Source organism: Callorhinchus milii, unplaced genomic scaffold (assembly GCF_018977255.1).
Source record: "Callorhinchus milii isolate IMCB2004 unplaced genomic scaffold, IMCB_Cmil_1.0 Scaffold18, whole genome shotgun sequence".
Classification (NCBI taxonomy): domain Eukaryota; kingdom Metazoa; phylum Chordata; class Chondrichthyes; order Chimaeriformes; family Callorhinchidae; genus Callorhinchus; species Callorhinchus milii.
In genome coordinates this window covers 8,971,688-8,988,788 of record NW_024704759.1, presented here as the reverse complement: position 1 = coordinate 8,988,788, position 17,101 = coordinate 8,971,688, and the positions used below count along the sequence as shown (strand labels likewise).

Below are 17,101 nucleotides of genomic sequence, written 5' to 3'. Positions count from 1 at the left end.
ACCCAGAACCCCCCCACCACCCCCACACCAATTGGAGGGGTTCGTAAAGGGAGTGGCGGGAGAGGAAGGAGTGAAGCAACAACTCTTTTAAGGACCTTGGAAAGAGAGGTTGGAGATGGGCCAGTAGTTATTGAGCAGAGATGGGTCCAGGGAAGATTTTTTTTTAGGATAGGGATGATGACAGCCGTTTTTAGGGGGGTGGGAACGGTGCCAGTTGACAGGGAGAGGTGGACGAGATCTGAGAGTACAGGGGCGAGGAGGTTGAATAGGGAGGTAAGGAGAGGGGTAGGGATGGGGTCGAGGGAGCAGGCGGTGGGCTTCATGCAGGTTATAGTGGTGGTGAGAGTGGAGGGGGAAGACGGGTTCAAGGAGGGATGGGTAGGGGCCCCGGGGTGCGAGGGAAAGATGGGGAGGGTAGAAGTGGCCGAACGGATCCCTCGATATTGGTCTGGAGCAAATCCAACATCTCCTCGCAGTTGCAGTTGGAGGAGACGATGGGACGAGGCCTGAGAGGGGGGACGGAGGAGCCAGTTGGTGATGGAGAAGCCAAGCCTGGGGTTGTCCTCTACTGTAAAGTGTAGTGACTGTTTATTTGTAGATGATTCACGCAGATGCATCTAATAGGTACAAATCTCTTCCATGACAACTGTGTGTATAAATAGGGTGTGGGAACTGCACAGGAACATGTGTGTGTATGTGGGGGGGTGGGGGGGTGGCTGTCTGGGTGGGTGTGGGGGCTTGGTTGGTTGGTTTGTGTGTGGGGGGGTGGGTTGTGTGTGTGTGGGGGGTGGGGTTTGTGTGTGTGTGGGGGGGGTTGTGTGTGGGGGGTTTGTGTGTGTGGGGGTGTGGGGGGGGTGTTGTGTGGGGGGGGGGTGGGGGGGGTTTGTGTGTGTGGGGGGGGTGTGTGTGTGTGTGGGGGGGGTTGTGTGTGTGGGGGGGGTGTGTGTGTGTGTGGGGGGGGGGTTGTGTGTGGGGGGGGGGGGCTTTGTGTGTGTGGGGGGTGTGGGGGGGGGGTTGTGTGTGTGTGTGGGGGGTGTTGTGTGTGTGGGGGGTGTTGTGTGTGGGTGGGTTGTGTGTGTGGGGGGGGGTGGGGGGGTGTTGTGTGTGGGTGAGGGTTTGTGTGTGTGGGGGGTGGGTGTAAGCTGCAGCAGCAGCAGCTTTGGTATTTCTTGTCGGCCCAGTTCGTGGTGATGGCTGTGCGAGAGCCCTTTAACGAAAGGGGGCGGGGCGTGGCGTGGCGGCGCCTTTAATGGGGCGGTGGTGGTGGGGGAGAGAGAGAGAGAGAGAGAAAGAGGGCGAGTGGTGGTGGTAGTGGCGGCGGCGGCTGCGCGCGCAGCTCGACCGAGTCCGGGCGGGAGGGCGAAAAACATGGCGACGACCATGAAGAAAACGGTGAGTGGACGAGAGAGAGCGAGAGAGAGGCCTGGAACCCGGGAGGGGGGGGGGGAGAGACCGGGGGGCGGACACCTCGCCTCCCGGGCCGGGGGAGGGGGGGAAGAGGCTTCCACCGGCGGCGGGAGGACCCACCCCGCCCGCCTCCCGCTTCTCGTGGCCCCGAGGCCGAGTCATCGACCCCCTCCCCCTCCCTTCCCCCCCTCACCACCAACCCCCCCCTTTCCCTCCTCCCCCCCCTCCCCCCCCCCCCCCCCCCCCTCCGTGAGAGGGAATCAGATCATTAATTCATAATAATGAATAATAATAATAATAATAATAATAATAATGATTCCGGCCCTTTGACACTGCGCCTTCCAGAAGCGTCTCGAAGCGCTTCACGGCTGTCCAGCGCGTGTTTTGTGGGCGAAACGCGGCAGAACAGGACCCCCCCCCACCCCCCAACTACCCCCTCCCCACCCCCCCCCCTCCACACCTACCCCTTCCCCCCCACTCCACACCTACCCCTTCCCCCCCCTCCACACCTACCCCTTCCCCCCCCCCCCACACCTACCCCTTCCCCCCCCCACACCTACCCCTTCCCCCCCCCTCCACACCTACCCCTTCCCCCCCCCCCCACACCTACCCCTTCCCCCCCCTCCACACCTACCCCTTCCCCCCCCCACCCTATCCCCGCCCACCCCCCCGTAAAAAAAAGCGCAGAGGTTGTTATCGAGTTATTGAGCCGGGGGGGGGACAGAAGAGCCGGCGCAAGCTCCCCCACCCTCGCCCCCCCTCCCCCCACCCCGCACCCCCTCCTCCCCGACCGCCCAGCGCCTCGAGACGTCCACCACCGACGTGACCTGACCTGACGGGCGCTCGTTTGTTATGAACGTTAATTAGTGCGTGAACGGCGTAAACATCGCAGGCGCATAAGCTCCGCGCGCCCGACGATGATCCCTCAAGTGAACAGACAGGCAAAAATAAATTGCGGCATTTCAATCCCGCGACTGTTCGCGGGGGCCGCTGCTGTGCGCAATCGGCTGCCGCGTTTCGCCCTCAAAATATGCGGTCAACTCACTTTTACAGTCTATTCTGTGAAGCGCTTTGAGACGTCGAGAAGACGTGAAAAGGCGTTGTATCATATGCGAGGATTATTATTATTATTATGTGTTTGATATCCAAGAGCGTATAAAGGTTGCTGTCTTGTCTGTGTGAAGGATGTGAGGGGGGGGCGGGGGGGTTGTAGCAGATAAGCGGCATCTGGAGAAAACCACACATGGATGGACAAGCCTCTTCCTGAACTGATTTTTTTATAATGATTTTGTTTCGTTAATCACCCAAAAGTGCACCCAAAAGTGCCGTAGCAGTTTACAGCACAGAAGAAAGCCATTCGACCCATTGTGCCTGTGCTGGATCTTTTAAAGAGCAGTCCTTTCAGTCCTTTTTTACCTGCCTTTTCCCCCCCAATACCCCTGGAGTTTGTTTCTTTCTTTCGATATCTGTTGAGTTTCCTTTTGAAAGCTACCGTGGATTCTGCTCTCAACCACCAATCCTGGCGGGGCATTTCGTTATCCTAACCATTCTGCGTGTGAAAACATTTCTTCTGATCGCCTCATTTCCTAGCTACAATTACAAACATTTATATAGCGTCCATCACACATGATAGAGTCTCGGAGTGCTTAGCTAATTTAGCTAAGCTAGTTCATTTAGTTAACTTAAATTTATGCCCTCTAATCACCTTCCTCTGGGAAATTCATACTGCCCGAGTCCAACTTTATCCTGTATCCGCAGAGTGAGATCACAAATGCCAGCAAAGGGAACCTCAGGCTGGTTTTGTTTGTGGTAGTACTTGTAGATGGTAATAATAATCCTCGCATTTGGTATAAGGCCTTTCATGTCAGGTGAACATCGCAAAGTGCTTCACTGGATGTGTTGTAAAATATAGTGACTGTAATTGTGGGCGAACATGGCAGCCTATTTACGCACATCAATGTCCCACAAACAGCCATGAAGTGAATAATTTCAGGTGGAGGATTTTTGGGCCACACTCTGGGAGAAATTCCCTTCTCTTTTTGAATAGTGCCATGAGATCTTTAACATCCACCTGAACAGGCAGACGGGAACTCAGTTTAACATCTTGTTCAAAGGATGTCATCTTCCAACAGTGTAACAAATCCCCAACAGTTCACTGGAGTCTCAGTCTGGACCATGTGAATTCAAAGTCCCAACGTGGGCCTTGAACCCACGGCCTTCGGAGATGGGAGTGCTGTCAAAGGAGCCAGGCAGACACTCTTGACACACACACACAGATAATATCACTGCTTTCAGTAGTTTTTCAAATTTTAGAACATATAAACTTTTTTTTAAGAAATGTTTAAATTAAAACAAATTCTAGTATCTGAAAGTGAATTGGTGCTTCTTTTCATATTGGAGGTGGACCTAAAGGCTTAAAACTTGTCAGCCGATTGTAGGACAGATCAGGTTGGGGACATGAAGCAGTCTGTGCTCACACAGTAACTGATTGGACTGAATCAATTAGGTTGAGGATGCATTTCTAAACCCTTTTTTTTAAAAAAAACTTTTCAAGATTTATTGAAATACATGCTCAACAAGGCTATATGATCTCAATTTATATAAAGCTAGTTTTAAGTTATTTATAATAGCATGGTGCAATTTTATATGCTTGTATTGTAGTGTATTTACTCCTTTGTAAATACATTTAGTAATGCGCAAGAAATATACTGCATTTCTCTAATTCTGAAAATTGCTCCTGATGATTATGAATTTTTTTAAGTGAAACGTAAATTGTTTTGCCAATAATCTTACCGTGCAGTATATGATTCAGATAATCCTTCTTGGCTATAGTGACATTTGTGTAGAACGTCTGTCTATATCTGACCACTTAATGTCGATCACACGCATTTATTGGCATTCTGACTGAAGTACATTCAGTCAGAATGGTGGTGGGGGGGCAGATGGTTGAAAGTAAAACTACTCCCAAGTCATACAGGATATACCACATGGCTGGTGTTACAGTATTGGGGGTCAAAAAGCGTATTGAATTTCATGAAACAATACATTTAATTGCTGAAATGTATCTATTTTGGTGATTAATTGAGGAAAATGAGGAATATCAGTCCTGCAGATGGAAGTGTATCTGTATATCTCGGTAAATCTGATAAAGTCTTTCTGCCCCATTAGATACAAAAAAAATCACTTAAACCTATGGCTGCATTTCCATTTCTCTTACGGTACCACAGATAAAAATTCTTTCCATGTTAAGTATTTACATATTTATTATGGTAATAATAATAATAATCCTTGCATTTGATATAGCGCTTTTCACATCGGGAGGACATCCCAAAGCACTTCACAGAACACACTGTAAAGTGAATTGACTGTATATTTGTGGGCGAACGCGGCAGCCAATTGCGCACAGCAATGTCCCACAAACAGTCGTAGATTGAAAATGACCAATTTATTATTGTTTTTGGTTTTGGAGGGATTATTATTAGGCTCTGTGTGGAGTAAGGAAACTTGCCCAAGGTTTCGCCCTGTGCCTGGAATTGAACTCAGGTCTCTCACTTGCAAAGACCTTTCAGCTTCAGGGACCTTTTCTTTTATGGTGATGATGGGGGATGCATTTGTCCACATAGCTTCCTTGAGCAAGCACTCCAAAATCATTGTGTTTACCATAACTGTAGCTTTACCGAAGAGATGAACAAGAGTATTATTTTATTTCTAAAATTGAAATGTACACAATACATCCCTCAAAATTAGGTAACATCCCAATGTTTAGCAGTTAGAAATTGTTTTTTGCGCTACTAGTGCGATTTATACCACATTTGGCATAATATATCGCATAAATCACATCAACCAGCAGCTCTAAATCTGTAAGCAGGCCTGTAAAAGAGCACCATTGTTTGTTTTAGTAACCTTGAAAGCAGGTGGCACTTTGTTGTAAGAGTGCATTACTGTATATATGTGTCAGAGGTATAAGTGGATTCTAACAGCATGCACGCAGAGGGCTGTGCATTCTTGCAGGGTGTGAAGGCTCGCCTGTCAAGTCAAATTAAGGGGACCGTAGTTTATCAGATTTACAACCTGGCAAAAAAAAACAATATACAGAAGTGGCAATGATGCAATTAGTGAAGTATGCTTCCAGACACCGTATGGATAATTTTATGAGACTGCTGTCTTTAAAATCAGGATGCCATTTTTCATTTTGAGGTCACCGATCAATACAGTAAAAGCCCTTGGTTCTGACTCGTAGCACAGAACCTTATCACTCAGTTACTGGCCCAAAAGTATTGACGTGTCTGCTTTTGTAAGATTGTTAGTTTAGAAACAGATACTGCAGTGATATATTATTCATGTCTGCCTGCAATTGAATGCTTTCAAGTTGCATTATCCAACATCTTGGATCGTCCAAGTGTTTATATTTGGGATGGGGTAACTTTTAAGGTAAACTCATAGGTACTCACTCTAGTTATATTCTAAAATATAATTGTATTCATCAACTCACCAGAATAATTGTACTCATCAACTACCAGTATAGAATTCGAGTGAATGCATTGAGGAATTCTTCTCTCACTTCTCAATAAGTTGCAATTCATGCCAAGGTAGTATTCGTAGGTCTGGAATGACTGTAACCTTTAGATCATGGAATTGTTCTATAAAATTATTGTGGGTTGTCTTTCAATTTACTGCAGACATTTTATCCAGTCAGTTTCAAGGACCCACAGTGCAGACATTGTCATGTTGAATTTCAGTTAATGCATTTGACATCTGGGAAGAGGGCATAACTACTGACATGTGTGTCTTGGGTGCAGTGCTCTTCACAATATTTAGTGTTCAATTGGAGCCTGTGTTGGATATAAATTACCTGGTGTGTGTGCATGTGTACATTAACAATAAAATTAAATCCTTTCTTGCAGGCAGTAGAAGATGTGAATGTTACCTTTGAAGATCAACAGAAAATTAACAAGTTTGCAAGAAATAACAATAGGCTTATAGAATTGAAAGAAGAAATTGAAGTGAAAAAGGTAAATGCAGAGCAATGTACTCTAATGTGGTTTGAAGTTATTCAATCATTCATTAGACTGGTGTGTGCTAAAACCTCTTGAGGTATAGCCCAGTAGATATATATTGACCTCAGTTATCTAGAATTATTTCTCATGCATAATAGCTAAAGTTGTCTTAAATTGTTATCCATGTGACTGACAAGTGGTGATGTTGTTTTGCCATTTGGGCATTTCCAAGTGGTATTTCAGAATAACGTTTCAAAAATTGAACACTGAATTGAACACTTGTGGAATAATTTGACTTTTCCACTCACTGCATTTTGTTCCGGTCTTGTTGAAACTTGAATATACACCAGATAAACCACTGGCATCACAGAAGGGACAGATGTTTGGTCTTTTGTTCCTCAAACTAGCAATAGGAATTTGAATAGGAGTGTGGAGCCCTTCCAATTGGTTCCTGGAGCAAACTATGTGTGTGTGTGGGAGGGGGATGTGATTCAAAGTCTGCATAATTATTCTTTTCTATAGTTTCACTGTTTCAAGTAGGAGTACGGATTAGTCTAAATGTGCCTGACTGGACAGCATTTTATGTTTTTGTGTTTTTCTGCACTGCAAAGTTGGGATGCATGTGGGAAAAATATTAATTTCCTTTTATATGTAGAGCCAATGTCTTTAACTGATCAATTTTAACACATTCTATACCTGGCTTCCATTCCTTTGAAAAAAAACAGATTCCTTTCTATACTCAAATACACTAACAAACCTTCCAACCATGGATCATCATGGAGCAAGGAGAAAGGGACTCTCATTCTGAGCCAAAACACTGTGCCTGAAAAGTTATGGAAACCTTTAGTTTCCTTTAGCTTTGTCACACTATTTTTTTCACACTATTATTGCAGATTCTTTAAAATGGCACTGATCTTGATTCACTTTTTCTCAAATTAGAAACAGTTACAGAATCTAGAAGATGCATCTGATGATATCTTGATGCTTGATGAAGACAGTCTGCTGGTGCCTTATCAAATCGGAGAGGTCTTTATTAGCCATTCCCAAGATGAAACGCAAGAGATGCTCGAAGCTGCAAAGGTACTCTTTCTTTAATGCCTTGGGTGCCTGCAGTTTGCTTCTGAGCTTTGTTCACTGCACTCAGCTCTGAACTAACGTGTCAAATGCAGTCATTCTGTTGGGACATATAAACTCTTAAATTTACATGTCTAAAGCTATAACGTTGGAATACAATTCAAATATTTGTCATGTGAAGCGGATGTGATTGAGTTTTTAAACTGAAAAAAATTGCAAGAAGATTACTTAACTTAGTTATGACTGCAGAATTGAATCGGAAGTAAATTAACAAGACTCTTAGGATTCAAGGATCGTCCCCGCCCATGTGGAGTAGCAAATATGTGGAATAGATGTCCAGCAAATGTTATGTCTTTGGGGAAACTGCCCTTTAGTTGAAAAAGATAGATCAATATCTGTTTAAGAATGGGGTTGGAATTAAGGGGCAAGTGCAGATTGAAATTATAGCAGCTAGGATCAAAGCAGAGATATGTCTGAAAGGCAAATTGTGACAATGAATAGTATATGATAAGGTTTTCCTTCATTTTCCTTGGAGCTCCAAAGTTTATCTAAGTTGACGATTATTTGGTTTTATAGAGTCTGATAATTATCTATATGTTACCTGGCAAAAATGGACATGTTACATTGACTGGCCTTTTCTTCTATTTTGCGTGGTACCGAAATTGTGTTAAATAATAAATAATAATAATAAATAATACTGCAACTCTGCTTTTAATTTTTTTTAAAACTTTGCCAACTTATAAAGGAATACAAATGAGAAATCCGACATTTTCAAAGAAACTTAACAGAAAGTTGGATAATTACAAAGACCATTAGGAAAACTCCAAAAGCTTTCAAGTGAGGCGACCTACATTGCCTTTTCTCTTTCTTTCAAATAATGAAATGTATTATTTCTCGATGACTTTCAATGTGTCATCTTCAATGAAAATGCGACTCAATTCACTTGATCTTGGCCCCATGCTCTGTTTAATGCATTAAAATTGACCCTGAGGCTTATTTTATGTCTTAAGTAAATGAACATAAAAGGCTTCAAATCAGTGATGAACATTTTAGTTTTGTGACTATGTCGAGCCTGATGTATTTAAAACTTTATTTTTCAGCAATGTCTTCAAGACGAGATTCAATCTTTGCAGTCCCGTGTGGAAGCCATTCAGCAGGTGTTATCCGATCTTAAAGTTCAGCTCTATGCAAAATTTGGAAACAACATTAACCTTGAAGCAGATGACAACTGAGCTGTTTATTCTTACCAGTCACATCTCATTCAGTTGAATGATTAAGTTCCCAGGTTGGACAGCTATTGCAGTTTTGCTTTAGGAAATGGCAATGAAAAATCAGTCATTTTGTTCATTATTATGGGACAATCTTTAAGATTTCTGTCCTGCAGCTCCATTTATTTGATGGAAAAACTTTTTGTACGTGTATGCACTCAATTATTTATTTTGTTACAGGGCTTCCTTATATACAGCAGTTGATTATCCATAATATATCAATTGTAATACATTCTAGATTTCCAGCAACAAAAGCATTCAAGCAAATATCTTTAACATATTAATAATAATTAATTGTATGGAATGAGGTAACTGTAACATTAAGAGACAGAATCCGCTTGCATCATCCAGTTTCACCATATAAGTAATTAAACTTTTACAATATTCCAACCATCACATCTGAGCCTTTCCTTTTAAATCTTTTAAAGTTTCTTCAAATTAGTTCTGGACTTCATGTCCTGAAGTATTTGTTTTATAGATCAAATCTGTATGATTTTTATTCAATAAATAAATCTGATACCTCACTGCAAATAGATATTCCAGATTAAGATACCTTTTGGAAAATGCTGCATTGTCTGGGATTAGAAAGTAAGGTCAGCAATTAACATCACTTGTGTGCTTACAACAACTTGCATTTATTTAGCATCCTTCACATAGGAAAGGGTCTTGGAGCGCTTTGCTAAAACTGGCGGATGCAGAGGGAGAGGTGACGCATAGGTCCAGTTGAATAGATAGATTTTGCGTAGGATTTAAAGATGGATGGAGTGGGCAAGAGAGAGGGACAGAGTTTGGGGCATAGCTTTGCTGTAGGTTCAAAGAGCGTGCAGGAATCTGAGTTTGCCGAGAGGAGGGTGTGAGCAGTAGAGTGTGTATGAGAAGATAGCAGCACTTGAGTGTAATCTCGCTCATTACAGATGAAATCATCTTCCACATTCTTGGGACACTTGGAATAATTTGCTGTCATTCCAAATTGGAAGTGGTCTTAAAATGCTCGATTCAGATTTGAATCATTCAATGTCAGTGCTGCTTGAATGAATCTTTAAGCATGATAACAACAGTTGTTGGGATGAGGCCTAACTGTGGAGCAATTTGAAATTGGAGGTAAACTATTTTGACCTGCAAGATCAAGAGAAAAGTTCAACTTTTATCATGTGAAACAAACTTACGATTGACCGGACAGTTCTCAAGCCTTGAGCAATGGAAGTGTGAATCAGTTTGCTAATCTGCAATGCATCTTGCTCGAACGGAGAAAGTTATTAACCTCTGTATTCAAAGGTGTTGCTGTGTTTGTGAGATGATCACAAATCACAAACTCTTTAACATTGCAATAAATACTGCTTAAATATTGAAATGATGACTCGGTATTAAGGTGCAGGTTATACCCTGTTATAGGGACATGAAAGTTGCTAACAAGCTTCAGGTTTACCTTATTGAAATTCTCTGAGCAGATGAGCTTCACTAATCGCTTACTATTCCCATAGATAATGATGCCTCTCAGGTCTTCTGAAATTCCTCAAGGTTAAACGAGCTGCCATTATGCTATTTGAGAAATTCCTATTTCATTTAAAGCATTGTTATGGTAGTGACTTACTGTGGACATACGTACGTGTGTGTGTGTGAGAGGAGGGGGCGCGGGAAGCAGTCCAGAAAGAAAGATTGGAATGTGTCATGCCCCAAAATTAACTAACAAGATGTAAAAATCAGGATAAAGGAAATCCATTGGAACTGCACACCAAGCAGAGGCTTGGGTTCAAATGTGAGTAGGATGTTGGACAAAAATTAGGACTTAATTGTTTCTTTTTTAACGGCATTATTCATAATACGGTGGTGGCGGTGATTGAAAAGATCTGGGAGACGTTGCTGAGGTTTGGTTTGCAAAAAAATTACCAGTATATGTGTGACCCAATTTTATGTGGAATAACATTATAATGATTCAATGCTTATTACAATTTTGACAATCACAGATGTATAATGTCTACAATATCTCAACATAGAAAACCATATAAATAAATGTGCGATACAAGTATAAATTAGAAGTAATGGTAGGGGGAGGGAAGGTGTGTGGGTGTCTATAAGTACATATATGCATATGTATACACGCAGATGCACACATATATATTGACTTTTGCCTCTAAAATTATGAATTAATACATTTGCACTGTTTTTTAAAATTTCTCAATGTGGATCTTAACAGTGCACGGAGTTTCTTAGTTGTCTGCCCATCGAGATGTCATGTGATGGCACAAACAGACCCACAATGGCAAAAAAACACCCTGGTGACCTCCAATTTATGTTACAAAATTAATGAATACAGGGCAGTGATGTCAGGATTCAGTAGAAAATTATAAACCATTAAAGCTTCACTCTTACAATGTATGCCATCGTCTCAAAATGCCTCAAAGCAATTACTGACATAATTAATCTTGCCAAATAAAGATTTGTTTACTTTTACAGCATTATGCTAAGGTTCAATATAACAATAGCATAATTCATACTTATGTGGACAAGACATAACACAAACTGCTGTTTCCATATCTTAGTGTGTTGCATGTTTATTGTGATGTTTACTGTTCAAATTATTACTAGTTGCTAACAACTGTACGTTTGATGTGAGTTTTAGATAGAAAGTTTCAATTTTTTTAAAATTGAGAAGGATTACTTAGTGCGAAAGTATGGGACCAGTGAAATCTGTTCTTTTATGAAAAGTGTAGTTTGCCTTGGAACTGAGAAACCAATAGATCTGTATTGTGTTGTGCTCCAAATCGATTTAATCTGAAAATTACTATAAAGTGAACTCCATCTGCCAGTTGTGATTTGGCAAATTCCATGCTTTGAATTGGCCCTGGTTTCAAATGAACCTTCTGTGGGCCGTATTTCCCTTCAAGGTCTTATTTTCCTTCAAGAATCAGTTTGGAGAATGAATGGTCCAAACACTTATAGAATTGAAGACCGCAACCATTTTTTTTCTGTTCACTCTCAGCATCAAGAAGTCAGGGTGTATGTAGCCAGTATATATGTTACCCTGAACACTCGATGTTAAATTCTCACTGACACATAATGCGTTTTTCAAATAAATCAAAATTATGGCGCATAGCCACAAAACAGTTGTATAAGTATAGCGGCACTATTTAATCTGGCCCTAGATTTGCTTATCGAGTCCAGATTACTACTGTGGTGCTGTTCATTATAAAGATGACATTTGCTAAGTGTGAAAGATGCTGGTGCAGCAGTGACACAGGAAAAAGTACCTGTTTGGGTCATGTTTAGGACTTCCCGACTTCTGCTTACTTCACAACCAGGATCATTTGATATTACCAACTACCTTTATATTTCAAATGCCGCAGTTCATAGGTAATGACGAGGTTCAAGTTTGAGATGTGTATTTGACCTCATTACAGGACTCTTTGTTTCCTAATCACACCAATCCATTCACTGCAGTTTGAAACAGTTGGCAAGTCTGTGGGACATCCGAATTACAACATTTGAAGTGGTAGCATAAATCCTTGAAGCCTCCAGAGAATTTCAAGCCTGAAAACTCGATTGCAGACACAACCACCGAAGTTATTGCCTACATTCTTTCTTATTTGTTGTAAGGCTGAATTGTTTTCTAGTGTTACAGAATCATTATATCGATTGCCATTTACCCTTCTGGCAAATTTAGAACAACAAAGCTGATTGATGCATATCTTAAAGAGCATTTGCAAAGTTATTAAAGTTTGATTTTGCAAGCCCATGAAAAGGCTAATCTATAATAAATATAGATCTTACTGCAGAAAGCTAACCAACCCTGTCTGATGAAAGAAAGCAACCATGCACATCAGAGACTTAATGATTTTTATCTGCATTTCATTAACTTATCAGATAAAAAGAAAACACTAGAGCAAATACATATTGAATGCAAGCTAGTTGACATTTAATTTTTAATAGTCATGCAGATAAAGCCAAATAAAATGTCAAAATATGTTAAATTTATTAGAATGAAAATGAGTTCTAAGGAAACGTGAATCTAGAATGACCTTGATCTTGTTATGCTGGGAAGGATTTTATTTAATATATTAAATCTGTTCAAGGCAATTAAATTGGCCAGTAACCACATGTATAACATATAATACACAAGGTCATGGTGGCATAGTGACTGAGAGACCAATAACGATACTGCCTTATTTGTTGTGTAGTACTGTAGGCTTTTATCACATGCTATGCTTAACAGAATTTCTGCACAATAAATCTCACTGAGACTGCACACATAGTTAATAATGGGCTTGAGACAACATTTCGGATACAGTTGATTCCTATCAGGAGCATAGAGATAGATTCTTGTTCGACACTTGGAGACCGAAATCATTCTCCTCAGGATTCCTTCTTTCCAGTGCAACATTAGAGCTTAATTCAAACGTTAACACACAGAAGTAAAAGATGACATGAAATTGCACTAAAACACTCATTTGCCGAAAATAAGACACAGCTAATGACTCTCTTCACAAGAACTTCATTCAAAAGAAACTAGTATTTAAAAAAAAGGAATAAATTGTGTATCAAAAATAAGATCTTAATAATCCTGAAGGGGTATTTGATGTGAAAATGTATAATGTTAATTTATTCATTTGCTACATTCTTGCATTCTATATTTCATGGTTACATGACTTAGTCATAAAATAGTACAGTGTTGCACCTTTAATAGACTTTTGACATAGAATTGTGTGATCTCTATAGTGTTGCATTTTAGTTAACCTTAGTTTCTCCTCTCGTGTTGTTGTCACCAGTCACACTTACATAGCAGTCTCCCAACGCTCACTCTGGTGTCCCCGAGTCTTGGCTCTTGCCAACCTGTGCCTAATACTATTATATTTGATTATTATATTATTATATTTACTTATAAAATACCCAGTCACTGCACTTCACAGTAAATCCTGTGGAGCACTGTGAGACATCCTGACGTGAAAGGCGCTGCTATACCAGATGCAAGGATTAATATTTATTTACTATACTAATAGCGATCAAGGGAATTTCTCCCCCTGTCCTGGCCAACAATCCCCCAAATAAAGTTGGTCATTCACTTCATGGCTGTTTGTGGGACATTACTCTGCGCCATTTAGTTAATGCGTTCCTACAATATACACAGTCACTATTAAGTTTACGGTATAACCCGTGAAGCACTTTTGAGACATCCTTCATGTCCTCCTGACATGAAAGTTGCCATATCCTTAGATAAGTAAACAGTATATTTGTCTGGTTAGACAGGTGACCTATGATGTCCTGTAGCTCAGTGGTTAGAGCACTCGCTTTGCAAGTGAGAGACCTGAGTTCAATTCCAGGCAGAGGGTGAGGCCTTGGGCAAGTTTCCTTACTCCACACAGAGCCTAATAATAATCCCTCCAAAAAACCCAAAACAATAATTAAATTGGTCATTTTCAATCTACGACTTTGTGGGACATTGCTGTGCGCAATTGGCTGCCGCGTTCGCCCACAAATATACAGTCAATTCACTTTTCAGTGTGTTCTGTGAAGCGCTTTGGGACGTCCTCCTGACGTGAAAAGCGCTATATCAAATGCAAGGATTATTATTATTATATATGATCTATTTTTTGAAGAATGGCTACACTTAAAAGTGAGCAATCGTTTTTCTAACTTTGCATTCTACTCTGGATGACTGCAAACACAAGCACTCTGATTCTGGTGTCTCCTTGTCATCCTTCGGGGCTGCAAATTCACTCCCCCCTCGAACCAGTACCAGCCGAACGTGTTCAGCTGAGTGATTCCAAAGTTTATTGATCAATAAATAAAAAATGGGTGATTAATGAGGCAAGGTGCAGGACAATCTGGTGCAAGGTCACCTTAGATCAAAAGGGTTTACTGGAGCTGATAGAAAACTTGTTCCTACTACAGTTTGCAGTTTCGTATTACACTTGATCTCGCTGTTTGGAGTTTTCGGTTTCTTTTCTGAGCTTATCACAAGTCACAAGTTCTGTTTTGCTTAATTTTCAACTGCAGAGCAGCTTTCACACAGTTGGCAATCATTACTAGTCTCGACCTCGTTACATTGAGAACCCTTAGTTATATCTTTGTTTCACTTTGTTAGACTGTCCTTTATGCATTTAAGTTATTAATGTGCTTGCATTTCTTCATGTATATTAAATGTGTATGGATTAATTGTACCCACTCAATGGTTGCACGTATCTATTGTGTTAAATTGGGTCTGACACACAAATAATAATAATAATACATCTGATATAGCGCCTTTCACATTGGGAGGACGTCTCAAAGCACTTTACAGGATATACTGCAAAGCACAGTGACCTTGTATGTCAAATGTGCAAAGTGTGAAGGGAAGTAACTACTGGTTTCAAATCAGGCTGCTGCACCTAAGTTTGGTGAAAGAAACGGGACCAGTTAATGTGGGGAATGCAATTACTCCATTAACTGAATAAAGAGCTAATTAATATGTCTGGTGAGGGCAATGGAAAAATATGTCACACCTGGGATTCATTTGGTGATGGGCTGTTGCTCACCTATGTGTGAATGAAATGTTTAGTTTCAAAAGTGATTTCAACTGGTTTGTTCGTGGCTGCAAGTACTGCCATCGCTCACTTTGTCCAAAGCCGTGATCTGACTCCTTTGAAGCTGATGAATGACTGGTGAGGCTTTCAGATAGTTTTGAACATGAAGGATTCATGCATTGGACTTGGACTAGCAATGTGTTGAGGCTGAATACCGTCTTTATGCTGCAAAATAGGTTTTGCAATTTAATTGAAATGGAGTACTGTGTAATGCAGTGTTGCATATCATTGCTTGTGTTGTAAGACTTCTAAAATTGCGAAACATTTACCTCTTGAGTTTGGGAGAAAATATGAGCACTGTTATTGCTATAATATTTATAAAATATAATATCAAGTGCTTCACAGGATTTACTGTGAAATGGACACAGGGAAAAACTTGCTTCTCTTTCTTGAATACTGCCATGGGATCTTTAGCGTTAACCTGTACAGGTAGGCGGGATTTGGTTTAACATCTCATCCGGAAGACGGCACCTCCAACAATGCAACACATCCCCCAACACCTCACTGAAGTGTTAGCCTAGACCTAAGCTATTAAGCCTTGCACTTATTCTCCATTTTCTTTTACTCTCTTTAAATCTAATTGCAGTACTGCTCCCTTCCTTTTTTTTTCAAAATGATTTCTTCCGTGAGACACAGGGCTTCCACACTTGGCGGGCATCAGCTCTGAACAGGCGTACAGGCTGGCAAGTTGTTACCAGGCATATATATCTTTCTGTTTCTCTCCCCACCCCCCCTTGAAATAACTGGTTGGAGACATTTGAGATACAAGTAAGTTGTGTTGCCCTGAATAATACTTTACAATTCTCCAGTGGTTGCTCTGTTGAGATGATTTTCTGAGCCAAGAGAGGGTCATTTTTTTAAAAAAAATCTACAATGCTAGCTAGAAATTGGACTTTAAAGTTTGACAAAGCTGGGGGGCGGGGTGGTGGAGGGGATGGTTAGAATAGGTAAGAAAGGCAGAAGCAACATTTAAAAGTGCAAAATAAGTGATTTGTGTATTTTTCTCCTGAGGGTTTATCCATTAACCTTTTGTTCCTTTTCCTTCTGGTTGGACAGGAAGCAATGAAATGACTGAGTCTCATAAGAATCCACCTATATGTTTGAGGTGATGTGGTCACCATTTGGTGAATATCCTTGTAGTAGCGGATATCTGTAGTGTCATCACATACGTGTTGGCCAGTTTCCCTGGCTCCTTGTCAAATAAGCGAGGTATTGGAGAGTGGAATTTTGTCTTGTGCCTAGAAGCTTAACGATATGCTTTTTTTTTGAAAAAAAAGCCATTTGTTCTCTATTGTGTATTCAGTGTTTTTCTCAAGGTGAAAGCCCTATTCCTCATTCCTGTGCCAAATCTACACACCCCAGCTCAAGAATAATGTAACCAAATGCACAAAGCTACACAATGGGTAACACTTCAGGGCATTAAAGATATGTTTTCAGCCTTTTTTTTAAAGGGAATAGATTATTGTACAGCTTAAGAGAAGCAAGCTGTGTATTGTACTGCATATCATTACATCTAAAATATGGCATCTTTCAGAAAGGGGTTTGTAGGTTATGCTATAAAGGGAGATGCCAACAAGCCAGGAGCTGCGACTGTATCTAGCTCTTCAGTCTGTTCATAATGACCCCATTCTCCATCACTCTATAAACCTTTAACATAGATATGGTTGGCATTTGGCACTGAGGCTTAGCTTGTGCCCAAGTCTATGCACTATTTATGAGAAGTATCTGAGGTTCCGTAACCCAAAAGTAAGCACCACAGCCAGGAAGCTGGATACAATTATGAATGGTGTGCAGACTG

The 17,101-nt window shown here is 41.1% G+C and overlaps 1 protein-coding gene across 1 annotated transcript; it reads left to right on the top strand.

Annotated features, from left to right (window-relative positions):
- The first annotated feature begins 1,345 nt into the window (after positions 1–1,345).
- pfdn4 (prefoldin subunit 4) lies at positions 1,346–9,134 on the top strand. The gene is given in 4 exon segments (NM_001292287.1): positions 1,346–1,392; positions 6,312–6,419; positions 7,344–7,484; positions 8,579–9,134. Coding segments are annotated over 4 exon segments (405 nt in total). The 5' UTR covers positions 1,346–1,368; the 3' UTR covers positions 8,711–9,134.
- The last annotated feature ends 7,967 nt before the right edge of the window (positions 9,135–17,101 follow it).